Source organism: Oncorhynchus masou, unplaced genomic scaffold (genome assembly GCF_036934945.1).
Source record: "Oncorhynchus masou masou isolate Uvic2021 unplaced genomic scaffold, UVic_Omas_1.1 unplaced_scaffold_439, whole genome shotgun sequence".
NCBI lineage: Eukaryota > Metazoa > Chordata > Actinopteri > Salmoniformes > Salmonidae > Oncorhynchus > Oncorhynchus masou.
Window position 1 is genome coordinate 162,050 of NW_027010781.1, and position 14,761 is coordinate 176,810.

A 14,761-nucleotide genomic window follows, 5' to 3' on the forward strand; every position below is an offset into this window, starting at 1 on the left:
CCACTAGGCTACCTGTCTCCTCTACACTCTAACCACTAGGCTACCTGCCTCCCCAACACTCTAACCACTAGGCTACCTGTCTCCTCTACACTCTAACCACTAGGCTACCTGCCGTCCCAACGCTGTAACCACTAGGCTACCTGCCGCCACAACGCTCTAACCACTTGGCTACCTGCCTCCCCAACGCTCTAACCACTAGGCTACCTGCTGCCCCAACGCTCTAACCACTAGGCTACCTGCCGCCCCAACGCTGTAACCACTAGGCTACCTGCCACCCCAAAATAAGATGTAGGGGCTATTAGTTCGTTTTCAGGCCTTGTGGGCGGGTTTTGAGTGGTCATTGGGCTAAAAAAAAGTAACTACAATAAATAACCTGACAGTTTGGATGTGTTTGTTAGTAAACTGTTTTATTTCTAAAAGATAATGAATAAAATAGTTAGTTGTCACTGTGTTAACCACAACCAACATGCTGGATCTCTGTTTAGTTGTCACTGTGTTAACCACAACCAACATGTTGGATCTCTGTTTAGTTGTCACTGTGTTAACCACAACCAACATGTTGGATCTCTGTTTAGTTGTCACTGTGTTAACCACAACCAACATGCTGGATCTCTGTTTAGTTGTCACTGTGTTAACCACAACCAACATGTTGGATATCTGTTTAGTTGTCACTGTGTTAACCACAACCAACATGTTGGATCTCTATTTAGGGGTCAGTGCTCTAAAATGAGTCTCTCTGGAGAGAGAGAGAGGAGGGGGGCCCTGACTCTCAAATGAGTCTCTCTGGGGAGAGAGAGGAGGTGGGCCCTGACTCTAAAATGAGTCTCTCTGGGGGACATGAAACCAAATCTAAGAGGTGAGCTGACAGTATTGTTTAAGAATTTACATTCTAAATAGTTTTTTATTCAGAAATGATTGCTTATGGGTACATTCTATATAACTGTTCTATATTTTAGATGTGTATGAAAATGTGTTTTTTTGCTAAATGCTATATATCCATGGTTGTCTCACCTAGATATCTATATATCCATTATTTAACAGGAATGTTGGTATCCTGTATATTAGACTGTGATATGTGGTTGTCTCACCTAGATATCTATATATCCATTATTTAACAGGGATGTTGGTATCCTGTATATTAGACTGTGATATGTGGTTGTCTCACCTAGATATCTATATATCCATTATTTAACAGGGATGTTGGTATCCTGTATATTAGACTGTGATATGTGGTTGTCTCACCTAGATATCTATATATCCATTATTTAACAGGAATGTTGGTATCCTGTATATTAGACTGTGATATGTGGTTGTCTCACCTTGATATCTATATATCCATTATTTAACAGGGATGTTGGTATCCTGTATATTAGACTGTGATATGTGGTTGTCTCACCTAGATATCTATATATTGAAGCGACCCGCACAGACAGCTGTGTGTTATGTGTTAGGCTAGGAGGTGGTTGTGTTGTACTGACCAGTACCCGGTGTTCGCGGGGTCCGACATGTCAATCAACCTGCTATCTGCCAATCACGGGAATGCCTGGAATGTTCTGATGCCGGGCATCCTGGTGGTTGGCGGAGTGGCGTGGAGGGGGGTTGGGCAGGGGGGTGGAGCATTGGAAGTTAAGACCAGGTTCAGCCTTTGTTCTCTCTCTCTTACATCTGGGCTTCCCAAGAGAAGGTCATGATTGGCTTGTGGGTTATCTGTCATCTTTTTGGCGTGGGCTACGGCCCAAACAGTAGCCTGTGTAAAGTTGGTTTAATAAACCGTCAATTCGCAAACTCAAGCCTCTGTCAGACAATTGTTCATTTATGATCTAGTCAGGTCATTACATTGGTGTCAGAAGTGGCATACAGACCCAGCTGGCTCATCCTGAGTCATTGCAGATAGCCTTGGAGATGGCTTTGGAGAGGGAGCTGGTGTGGGCTGGGGCTTCAGCTGGGGCTTTGGTGGGGGTGCAGGGAGACACACCCTCTGTGCGAGCTGGGGGGCAGAGCAGCCCGGAGCCGGAAAAGCCTGCTTGGGTGGCCGAAATGACAAAACTCATTCGGGCTGTGTCGCTACAGGCGGCACGAAACACAAGCCCTGGTCCCAGGGTCTGCTGGGGTTGTGGCCAGCCAGGCCATCTGCGCCGAGATTGCCCCATGTCCCCCAGAGCTCAGGGAAACGGCTCGGGGTCCGCATAGACCGGGTAGTGCGGACCCCTGGCTTTCTATCCCAACCACCATCATCTTCAGGAGGAGCCCACCGGCACAGACGGGGAAGCAAGGCTCCACTTCCCCCAGAAGCAGACAAGGGCAAGCGGATGGAGCCTGTTGTTGTGTTGTGTGGCCGGACCTGTGTTGGGGACTTTTGTCATGTCCCTGTCACTGTGGAGGGGGTGCCCTGCTCCACCCTGGTGGACACTGGGTCCACAGTAACCCTGGTGAGGCCAGATATTGTGCCAGGTTGGACTCAGTGTGAGCCTACAACTGTGCAGCTCCGCACAGTCACAGGTGAGCTGGCACCCATGAAAGGGAAGGGAATAATGACTCTGACAGTAGGGGGCAGGACTGTGCGTCATCCTGTGTGGGTGGCGGCTGTGCAGGACCCTTGTATCCTGGGGTTGGACTTTCTTAGGAGCACAGGCTGCCAGTTAGACCTAAATAGGGGCACATTGAGCTTCCAGGGGGACGGAAGTCACCATGGCCCCCCTAATGTCACATTCACTCAACCCAACAAACCCTTTACTCCAACAGTTAAAGCAGCAGAGACTCATGGCTGCGCCCCTCCCCCACAGCTGTGTGTGACTTTTCCCCAGTCCCCCTGTCACCTACGGCGGTGTGTTACATTCCCCCAGCTACCTCCATGACACAGCCCTCTGTGAGCCCGGGCCGCAACCCCCAGCCCAGCTACCCCAGATGGGAGAGGAGAGGACACTGTCTGCAGTGAGGGAGATATGGGGGGAACTGTGTTGGTCTTGACCCCGAGCAGCAGGAACGGTTGTGGCAGTTGCTGTTTGAATTCAGAGACAGCTTTACGTTGAGTGAGGAAGAGGTGGGTCAGACTCATCTGGTGCAGCATGAGATCGACACAGGTGATGCTCGACCCATCAAGATGCGTCCCCGCCGTATCCCGCTGGCACGCCAGGAGGCGGCAGACAAGGCTGTGTTGGAGATGCAGCGGGCAGACTTCATTGAGCCCTCAGACAGCCCCTGGGCGGCGCCAGTCGTCATGGTTCCGAAGAAGGGGGGAAAGCTGAGGTTCTGTGCGGACTACAGGCGGCTGAATGAGGTAACCAGGAAGGACTCATACCCCATACCACGTATCGATGAGTCGCTGGACCTGGTTAGGGGTCCTCCTGGTTCTCCTCACTAGACCTCCGCAGTGGCTACTGGCAGGTGCCCCTCTCCCCAGAGGCCAGAGCCAAAACTGCGTTCTCCACTAACAGAGGACACTGGCAGTTCAAGGTCCTGTGCTTTGGCCTGTGCAACGCTCCAGCTACTTTTGAGCGTTTGATGGACAGGGTGCTGGATGGCATCCCCCGACAGCAGTGTCTGGTATACCTCGATGACATCCTGGCCCATGGCAGCTCCTTCCAGTCAGCCCTGGGGGTGCTACGGCGTGTGCTGGAGAGGGTGGCTGCCGCAGGTCTGAAGCTCCACCCCGAGAAGTGCCACTTCATGAGGAGAGAGGTGTCCTTCTTGGGCCACCGAGTGGGGAAGGAGGGGATCAGCACCATGGAGGACAAGGTAGGGGCTGTCAGAGACTGGCCCACCCCCACCGACCAGCGTCAGCTGAAGAGCTTCCTGGGCCTGGCCTCGTACTACAGGAGGTTTGTACGGGGCTTCTCAAGCGTTGCTGCTCCACTGAACCGCCTGCTGCCGAAGGACAAGGCTTTCACTTGGACAGTGGAGTGTGAGGAGGCATTCAACACCCTCAAACGTGCACTGATCGGGGCCCCCGTGCTCGCCCCCCCTGACCTCACCTTGCCCTTTATCCTGGACACAGACGCGAGCAATGTGGGCATAGGTGGGGTGCTGGCCCAGGTGGCGCCAGAGGGGGAGAGAGTGGTGGCGTACTTCAGCAAAACATTTGACAAACATGAGCGCCGCTACTGTGTCACCCGACGGGAGCTCTTGGCTGTTGTGGCTTCCGTCAAACACTTCAAGTACTACCTGGGTGGTCTGCCCTTTACTGTAAGGACTGACCACTCTGCTCTCCAGTGGCTCATGTCTTTCAGAGAGCCAGAGGGGCAGGTGGCACGCTGGTTGGAGGAGCTTCAGCCGTATGACTTCACGGTGGTGCACAGGGCAGGGGCACGCTACTCCAACGCCGACGCCATGTCCCGTCGGCCCTGTACTGCAGACGGCTGCCGCCACTGTGAATGGAGAGAGGGACGGGAGAGAGAGCTGCGGACAGAGGAGGGTGTCTGTGCCACAGTGTGTCGGGCGAGCGGGCCTGTCTGCTGCGAGCTGCAGACTGTCGACGTGGCTGAATGGCGGCAGCAGCAGGGACGGGACACAGACCTACAGCCAGTGCTACAGTGGGTAGAGGCGCAGGTGAGGCCACCATGGGAAGAGGTGACAGCGCTCTCACTCGCGACCAAAGGGTTGTGGTCGAAGTTTGAGAGACTGCGGCTGGCTGATGGCGTGCTACAGCGGGCATGGAAGGAGTCAGCTACGGGAGAGGAGAGGTGGCAGGTGGTGGTCCCAAAAGCATTGCGGGAGGCTGTGCTCCAGAGTACTCATGGGGGTGGGGACTGGACACTTTGGGGTCACAAAAACACTGCGCCGTCTCCGTCAGGGCTTCTACTGGGGGCAGCACAAGAGGGATGTGGAGGACTTTTGTCGCCGCTGTGACAACTGCACAGCGAGAAAGGGCCCCCCAGGCCGCTCTCATGCTCAGCTCCAACAGTTCCCAGTGGGGGCTCCCATGGAGAGGGTGGGAGTGGATGTAGTTGGGCCGTTCCCCACCACAGACAGTGGAAACCGCTGGGTGCTCACGGCCATGGACTATTTCACAAAATGGCCCGAGGCCCATGCTCTGCCTGGCCAGTGGGGGCTCCCATGGAGAGGGTGGGAGTGGATGTAGTTGGGCCGTTCCCCACCACAGACAGTGGAAACCGCTGGGTGCTCACGGCCATGGACTATTTCACAAAATGGCCCGAGGCCCATGCTCTGCCTGGCCAGGAGGCAGAGACCATCGTCGACGCCCTGACAGCGGGGATGTTCAGCAGGTTTGGAGCTGCAGAGTCCATCCACAGTGACCAAGGCAGAAACTTTGAGTCCCGTGTGTTCGCCACAATGTGTGAGAGGCTGGGTATGCACAAGACCCGCACTACTCCTCTCCATCCTCAAAGTGATGGCCTTGTGGAGCGCTTCAACAAAACGCTTGGACAGCAGCTGGCCATCGTCTCTTCCAAACACCAGCGTGACTGGGACAAGCACCTGCCTATGGTCCTCATGGCATGCCGCTCCGCTGTCCAAGACTCCACCTCCTGCACGCCTGCCCTCCTCATGCTGGGGAGAGATCCGCACCCCTGCGGAGATGGCGTTGGTCGGCCCCTGGATAGCCCTCATGTTCCTCCGGGGCCGGAGTATGCCCGGAGACTCCAGGACCGCCTGGAGACAGCCCACACCTTCGCCAGAGAGCAGCTGGTGAATGCAGGTGTGAGGCAGAAAAGGAACTATGACGTGCACACCCGGGGAAGGCACTTTGTGGCTGGGGAGCTGGTCTGGGTCTACAGCCCCCTAAGGAAAAAAGGCAGATGCCCCAAGTTGGACAGTCACTGGGTGGGACCCTGCAGTGTCCTGGAGAGGGTAGTGGAGGTTGTGTACCGGGTGCAGCTTCCTCCCAGGGGGAGAAAGGTGGCACTGCACCGGGACAGGTTAGCCCCATACAGAGGGGCCTCTTTTCCCCAAACCCCAGGAACCACCACAATTCCCCTCTCTGGCAATGACATTCTCCAGGCACCCACCCTCAGGTGCCGCAGACAAGGCTCCAGACAGCCCACTCCCCCTGTCTCCCCCCCTGTGTCACCGCGTGGTTCCCCAGAGCCACGGACTGTATTACCCGTTCCCGCTTCCTTGTCCACCATATCCCTGCCTTCATCCCCTGGTTCCCAGAGGGGCACTCTGCGACCATCACGGCCACGCAGGCAAAGGAGACCTCCGGGTCGCTTCAGAGACTTTGTTTGTTCCCTCGGGGACGAGGGACTTTGTGGTGGGGGGGCTGTGTAGCGACCCGCACAGACAGCTGTGTGTTATGTGTTAGGCTAGGAGGTGGTTGTGTTGTACTGACCAGTACCCGGTGTTCGCGGGGTCCGACATGTCAATCAACCTGCTATCTGCCAATCACGGGAATGCCTGGAATGTTCTGATGCCGGGCATCCTGGTGGTTGGCGGAGTGGCGTGGAGGGGGGTTGGGCAGGGGGGTGGAGCATTGGAAGTTAAGACCAGGTTCAGCCTTTGTTCTCTCTCTCTTACGTCTGGGCTTCCCAAGAGAAGGTCACGATTGGCTTGTGGGTTATCTGTCATCTTTTTGGCGTGGGCTACTGCACAAACAGTAGCCTGTGTAAAGTTGGTTTAATAAACCGTCAATTCGCAAACTCAAGCCTCTGTCTGGACAATTGTTCATTTATGATCTAGTCAGGTCATTACAATATATATTATTTAACAGGAATGTTGGTATCCTGTATATTAGACTGTGATATGTGGTTGTCTCACCTAGATATCTATATATCCATTATTTAACAGGAATGTTGGTATCCTGTATATTAGACTGTGATATGTGGTTGTCTCACCTAGATATCTATATATCCATTATTTAACAGGAATGTTGGTATCCTGTATATTAGACTGTGATATGTGGTTGTCTCACCTAGATATCTATATATCCATTATTTAACAGGAATGTTGGTATCCTGTATATTAGACTGTGATATGTGGTTGTCTCACCTAGATATCTATATATCCATTATTTAACAGGAAGGTTGGTATCCTGTATATTAGACTGTGATATGTGGTTGTCTCACCTAGATATCTATATAATATTATTTAACAGGAATGTTGGTATCCTGTATATTAGACTGTGATATGTGGTTGTCTCACCTAGATATCTATATATCCATTATTTAACAGGAATGTTGGTATCCTGTATATTAGACTGTGATATGTGGTTGTCTCACCTAGATATCTAAAGATGAATGCCCTGACAGATGCCATGTTAATTTGACTAAGTTTCTCACAGCAGGAAAATAACAGCAAAAGTGCATTTTATTTCTAAATTACCCCCTTTAGAAGTCTTTATAAAGCCTTATAGTTCTTTAATCATTTATTTTAACAATAAAATATAATTGACCAACATTTCTGAAAAGTGATATAAAGCGTTTGGAATGAAACTCTTCTTATGTTTCCCATCTGAGCTCAGAGTAGATGAGAGATGTAATGTTTGTCTCTGTTGTGTTGAAGCCCAATCAAGCAGGAGAGACCAGCCTCCCTGTACCCAGCTGTGTGTCCATGAAGAGTGACCGGTCTATGGGTCTACCTATACTGTTTAGAGAGGGAGACTGTTCTACTGAACAAAGGTAAGAAGAACTCATGGGTCCTGGTCAGTGAGTTAAACAACACTGTCTCTAGTCATTTCTCCTCTCCCATTTTCCCATTTATTTTGGTTGTTTTCATAATCCATAGGCTCATCCTTTTGTCCATTTTCATAGTCCTAAAACAACATCAAACAAACACAACATGCTGGATCTCTGTTTAGGGGTCAGTTCTCTAAAATGAGTCTCTCTTGGGAGAGAGAGGAGGGGGCCCTGCCTCTAAAATGAGTCTCTCTGGGGAGAGAGAGGAGGTGGCCCCTGCCTATAAAATGAGTATCTCTGGGGAGAGAGAGGAGGGGGCCCTGCCTCTAAAATTAGTCTCTCTGAGGAGAGAGAGAGGAGGGGGGCCCTGCCTATAAAATGAGTATCTCTGGGGTGAGAGAGGAGGGGGGCCCTGCCTCTAAAATTAGTCTCTCTGGGGAACATGACACCAAAACTAAGAGGTGAGCTGACAATATTGATTAAGAATGCATATTCTAAATAGTTTTTTAATCATAAATGATGGCTTATGGGTACATTCTATATACCTGTTCTTTATTTTAGATGTGTATGAACATTTTTTTTTGCAAAAGGCTTTTTATCCATTGTAATTTAATGTTGGTATCCTGTATATTAGACTGTGATATGTGGTTGTCTCATCTAGATATCTATATATCCATTATTTAACAGGAATGTTGGTATCCTGTATATTAGACTGTGATATGTGGTTGTCTCACCTAGATATCTATATATCCATTATTTAACAGGAATGTTGGTGTCCTGTATATCTGACTGTGATATGTGGTTGTCTCACCTAGATATCTAAAGATGAATGCCCTGACAGATGCCATGTTAATTTGACTAAGTTTCTCACAGCAGGAAAATAACAGCAAAAGTGCATTTTATTTCTAAATTACCCCCTTTAGAAGTCTTTATAAAGCCTTATAGTTCTTTAATCATTTATTTTAACAATAAAATATAATTGACCAACATTTCTGAAAAGTGATATAAAGCGTTTGGAATGAAACTCTTCTTATGTTTCCCCATCTGAGCTCAGAGTAGATGAGAGATGTAATGTTTGTCTCTGTTGTGTTGAAGCCCAATCAAGCAGGAGAGACCAGCCTCCCCTGTACCCAGCTGTGTGTCCATGAAGAGTGACCGGTCTATGGGTCTACCTATACTGTTTAGAGAGGGAGACTGTTCTACTGAACAAAGGTAAGAAGAACTCATGGGTCCTGGTCAGTGAGTTAAACAACACTGTCTCTAGTCATTTCTCCTCTCCCATTTTCCCATTTATTTTGGTTGTTTTCATAATCCATAGGCTCATCCTTTTGTCCATTTTCATAGTCCTAAAACAACATCAAACAAACACAACATGCTGGATCTCTGTTTAGGGGTCAGTTCTCTAAAATGAGTCTCTCTTGGGAGAGAGAGGAGGGGGCCCTGCCTCTAAAATGAGTCTCTCTGGGGAGAGAGAGGAGGTGGCCCCTGCCTATAAAATGAGTATCTCTGGGGAGAGAGAGGAGGGGGCCCTGCCTCTAAAATTAGTCTCTCTGAGGAGAGAGAGAGGAGGGGGGCCCTGCCTATAAAATGAGTATCTCTGGGGTGAGAGAGGAGGGGGGCCCTGCCTCTAAAATTAGTCTCTCTGGGGAACATGACACCAAAACTAAGAGGTGAGCTGACAATATTGATTAAGAATGCATATTCTAAATAGTTTTTTAATCATAAATGATGGCTTATGGGTACATTCTATATACCTGTTCTTTATTTTAGATGTGTATGAACATTTTTTTTTGCAAAAGGCTTTTTATCCATTGGAATTTAATGTTGGTATCCTGTATATTAGACTGTGATATGTGGTTGTCTCATCTAGATATCTATATATCCATTATTTAACAGGAATGTTGGTATCCTGTATATTAGACTGTGATATGTGGTTGTCTCACCTAGATATCTATATATCCATTATTTAACAGGGATGTTGGTATCCTGTATATTAGACTGTGATATGTGGTTGTCTCACCTAGATATCTATATATCCATTATTTAACAGGAATGTTGGTATCCTGTATATTAGACTGTGATATGTGGTTGTCTCACCTAGATATCTAAAGATGAATGCCCTGACAGATGCCATGTTAATTTGACTAAGTTTCTCACAGCAGGAAAATAACAGCAAAAGTGCATTTTATTTCTAAATTACCCCCTTTAGAAGTCTTTATAAAGCCTTATAGTTCTTTAATCATTTATTTTAACAATAAAATATAATTGACCAACATTTCTGAAAAGTGATATAAAGCGTTTGGAATGAAACTCTTCTTATGTTTCCCCATCTGAGCTCAGAGTAGATGAGAGATGTAATGTTTGTCTCTGTTGTGTTGAAGCCCAATCAAGCAGGAGAGACCAGCCTCCCCTGTACCCAGCTGTGTGTCCATGAAGAGTGACCGGTCTATGGGTCTACCTATACTGTTTAGAGAGGGAGACTGTTCTACTGAACAAAGGTAAGAAGAACTCATGGGTCCTGGTCAGTGAGTTAAACAACACTGTCTCTAGTCATTTCTCCTCTCCCATTTTCCCATTTATTTTGGTTGTTTTCATAATCCATAGGCTCATCCTTTTGTCCATTTTCATAGTCCTAAAACAACATCAAACAAACACAACATGCTGGATCTCTGTTTAGGGGTCAGTTCTCTAAAATGAGTCTCTCTTGGGAGAGAGAGGAGGGGGCCCTGCCTCTAAAATGAGTCTCTCTGGGGAGAGAGAGGAGGTGGCCCCTGCCTATAAAATGAGTATCTCTGGGGAGAGAGAGGAGGGGGGCCCTGCCTCTAAAATTAGTCTCTCTGGGGAACATGACACCAAAACTAAGAGGTGAGCTGACAATATTGATTAAGAATGTATATTCTAAATAGTTTTTTAATCAGAAATGATGGCTTATGGGTACATTCTATATACAGTGCCTTGTGAAAGTTTTCGGCCCCCTTGAACTTTGCGACCCTTCACCACATTTCAGGCTTCAAACATAAAGATATAAAACTGTATTTTTTTGTGAAGAATCAACGACAAGTGGGACACAATCATGAAGTGGAACGACATTTATTGGATAACAAATCAAAAACTGAAAAATTGGGCGTGCAAAATTATTCAGCCCCTTTACTTTCAGTCCAGCAAACTCTCTCCAGAAGTTCAGTGAGGATCTCTGAATGATCCAATGTTGACCTAAATGACTAATGATGATAAATACAATCCACCTGTGTGTAATCAAGTCTCCGTATAAATGCACCTGCACTGTGATAGTCTCAGAGGTCCATTAAAAGCGCAGAGAGCATCATGAAGAACAAGGAACACACCAGGCAGGGCCGAGATACTGTTGTGAAGAAGTTTAAAGCCGGATTTCGATACAAAAAGATTTCCCAAGCTTTAAACATCCCAAGGAGCACTGTGCAAGCGATAATATTGAAATGGAAGGAGTATCAGACCACTGCAAATCTACCAAGACCTCCTGGCCGTCCCTTTAAACTTTCAGCTCATACAAGGAGAAGACTGATCAGAGATGGAGTCAAGAGGCCCATGATCACTCTGGATGAACTGCAGAGATCTACAGCTGAGGTGGGAGACTCTGTCCATAGGACAACAATCAGTCGTATATTGCACAAATCTGGCCTTTATGGAAGAGTGGCAAGAAGAAAGACATTTCTTAAAGATATCCATAAAAAGTGTCGTTTAAAGTTTGCCACAAGCCACCTGGGAGACACACCAAACATGTGGAAGAAGGTGCTCTGGTCAGATGAAACCAAAATTGAACTTTTTGGCAACAATGCAAAACGTTATGTTTAGCGTAAAGCAACACAGCTCATCACCCTGAACACACCAGACCCACTGTCAAACATGGTGGTGGCAGCATCATGGTTTGGGCCTGCTTTTCTTCAGCAGGGACAGGGAAGATGGTTAAAATTGATGTGAAGATGGATGGAGCCAAATACAGGACCATTCTGGAAGAAAACCTGATGGAGTCTGCAAAAGACCTGAGACTGGGACGGAGATTTGTCTTCCAACAAGACAATGATCCAAAACATAAAGCAAAATCTACAATGGAATGGTTCAAAAATAAACATATCCAGGTGTTAGAATGGCCAAGTCAAAGTCCAGACCTGAATCCAATCGAGAATCTGTGGAAAGAACTGAAAACTGCTGTTCACAAATGCTCTCCATCCAACCTCACTGATCTCGAGCTGTTTTGCAAGGAGGAATGGGAAAAAATTTCAGTCTCTCGATGTGCAAAACTGATAGAGACATACCCCAAGCGACTTACAGCTGTAATCGCAGCAAAAGGTAGCGCTACAAAGTATTAACTTAAGGGGGCTGAATAATTTTGCACGCCCAATTTTTCAGTTTTTGATTTGTTAAAAAAGTTTAAACTATCCAATAAATGTCGTTCCACTTCATGATTGTGTCCCACTTGTTGTTGATTCTTCACAAAAAAATACAGTTTTATTTCTTTATGTTTGAAGCCTGAAATGTGGCAAAAGGTCGCAAAGTTCAAGGGGCCGAATACTTTCGCAAGGCACTGTACCTGTTCTATATTTTAAATGTTTATGAAAATGTGTTTTTTTGCAAAGGGCTTTTTATCCATTGGACTTTAATGTTGGTATCCTGTATATTAGACTGTGATATGTGGTTGTCTCACCTAGATATCTATAAAGTGAGAATAAAGTAGATGGCACGCGTCAAAGTAATTGATTTATGACCCTGTGTCATGATGACGTGTGCATGTCCAAATATGGGCCTCCGGCCATCCTGTTCCTGTGGTCACGTGTTAGAGGGTGTGTTATTATATATCTATATTGCATCCTTTGAAATTGTCATGCTGATTGATGTCTAGGGGCCTGGTTGAACTGGGGGAGGTTCTGTGTTTCAACTTTTGAAAGAGTATGGCCCCACACCACCAGTTTTATTGCCCTTATGGTTGCTATCTAAAGAAGCAGGAATGTCCGGGGTATTGGCTGTGGCAGACGCATTATAAATAAAAGTCCAGAACAAGGCATGCGACCCCAGAACAGTAAACAAGATTTTTGAACTGGATTTGTGGTCAGAGGCAAAGCTGTGATGACTGTAACAACGGAAGCAGGACCGCGGCTGAAACATAGAGAAAGGGCAAAGTATACAGCCGCAATATACGATGCGCCAAAGAAGCGGTTTCTAAGTGTGTATAGAACCCTGATACCGCTCGCCACTGCGCTGAAAGATCAGGTGCTGATGTCTAATGGACAGCAATGGGGGTATCTGTTTGATTACTTGGCCTGTAGAGTGAACCTCTATACGGTAGCCGAAGGAGAATAATATACCGACCAGACATTAGGAGTGGACAATGGGGTTGAATACTGGACGGTTTTTCGCCAGGTTTTGTGTCCCGAACTGAGACTTATCCCCAAAGGGTATAGCTTGTTCAGAGGCTACGAGACCCGTTGGGAAGGTACCCCTGACTCCTCAGGAAGAGTATTTCACAGGGTGAAAATACAAAGAAAGAATGGACTTCCATGTGGCTGCGTGGAGTTCTATATCAGCAACGAGGAAATCCGCAACCAAAACATTTGTGATGGAGGCCTGACTGGGGATTTTAGGTTGCGCATGCTTATTCCTTTTAAAAGTTGGGATTTAATGGAATTGAAAATGTTGGAGTTGTTGGACGCTCTGTTTGTACAGAGCCAACAGCGACAGAGCATTGTTCATGTAAGGAAGTGCATAATATATACGAATCCCGAGGATTATGATTCAAAGGAGCCCCAAGAAGATGCATCCTCAGAAGGTCATCCCCCCGAAGAAAACTAAGTATGCGGCTGCGTTAACCACGCCCTGATACCCAGAGGGCTGGTTCAACAAATAAAGGAGGGTCCTTAAAACCTACAGTTCTTCACTTACGCATTAACCATGGATATTCCTACCACATACCAGGACTCCGAAACGTCATGGGGGCCCGACCCTAAGGACTCTATGCCTCGCAGCCCAACATTCTACTCCCCCCTGGCAAGACCCACGACACCCCCTACATGTACACAGCCCAAGGACGTGTTTGATGGGGTAGTCAGTACGATTTTTGTGGACACCATCAAGGCTTCTGTAGCCACGCTTTTAGACGTGGTGATTGGAGAATATATACGAGAAAAATGCATCGGTTGTGAGATCAATCACCCCAGCCAGCGCAGGCATCCATGCCTATACGACCCCCCAAGATACTACTTCTTCAACCATTTTGAGGCGCTGGTGAATAGACTTTGCAGGTTTATACCATTGCTGGTCAGAGCCCTGTAGTCTGTGGTCCTGCAGGTTTATACCATCGCTGGTCAGAGCCCTGGAGTCTGTGGTCCTGCAGGTTTATACCATCGCTGGTCAGAGCCCTGGAGTCTGTGGTCCTGCAGGTTTATACCATCGCTGGTCAGAGCCCTGGAGTCTGTGGTCCTGCAGGTTTATACCATCGCTGGTCAGAGCCCTGGAGTCTGTGGTCCTGCAGGTTTATACCATCGCTGGTCAGAGCCCTGGAGTCTGTGGTCCTGCAGGTTTATACCATCGCTGGTCAGAGCCCTGGAGTCTGTGGTCCTGCAGGTTTATACCATCGCTGGTAAGAGCCCTGGAGTCTGTGGTCCTGAAGGTTTACACCATCGCTGGTCAGAGCCCTGGAGTCTGTGGGTCCTGCAGGTTTATACCATCGCTGGTCAGAGCCCTGGAGTCTGTGGTCTTGCAGGTTTATACCATCGCTGGTCAGAGCCCTGGAGTCTGTGGGTCTTGCAGGTTTATACCATCGCTGGTCAGTGCCCTGGAGTCTATGGGCCTTGCAGGTTTATACCATCGCTGATCAGAGCCCTGGAGTCTGTTGGTCTTGCAGGTTTATACCATCGCTGGTCAGAGCCCTGGAGTCTGTGGGTCTTGCAGGTTTATACCATCGCTGGTCAGAGCCCTGGAGTCTGTGGTCCTGCAGGTTTATACCATCGCTGGTCAGTGCCCTGGAGTCTGTGGTCCTGCAGGTTTATACCATCGCTGGTCAGAGCCCTGGAGTCTGTGGTCTTGCAGGTTTATACCATCGCTGGTCAGAGCCCTGGAGTCTGTGGGTCCTGCAGGTTTATACCATCGCTGGTCAGAGCCCTGGAGTCTGTGTTCCTGCAGGTTTATACCATCGCTGGTCAGAGCCCTAGAGTATGTGGTCC

At 48.1% G+C, this 14,761-nt stretch overlaps 1 protein-coding gene and 1 pseudogene across 1 annotated transcript in view; both read left to right on the top strand.

Annotated features, from left to right (window-relative positions):
* The first annotated feature begins 10,305 nt into the window (after positions 1 to 10,305).
* Positions 10,306 to 14,761, top strand: part of LOC135535059 (NLR family CARD domain-containing protein 3-like) — a 126,407-nt pseudogene continuing 121,951 nt past the window's right edge.
* LOC135535052 (E3 ubiquitin-protein ligase TRIM39-like) overlaps positions 13,491 to 14,761 on the top strand; it is a 63,505-nt gene continuing 62,234 nt past the window's right edge. Inside the window, exon 1 of the mRNA XM_064961783.1 lies at positions 13,491 to 13,840. Within this exon, the coding sequence (XP_064817855.1) occupies positions 13,491 to 13,840 (350 nt within the window). The remainder of the gene's footprint in view (positions 13,841 to 14,761) is intronic.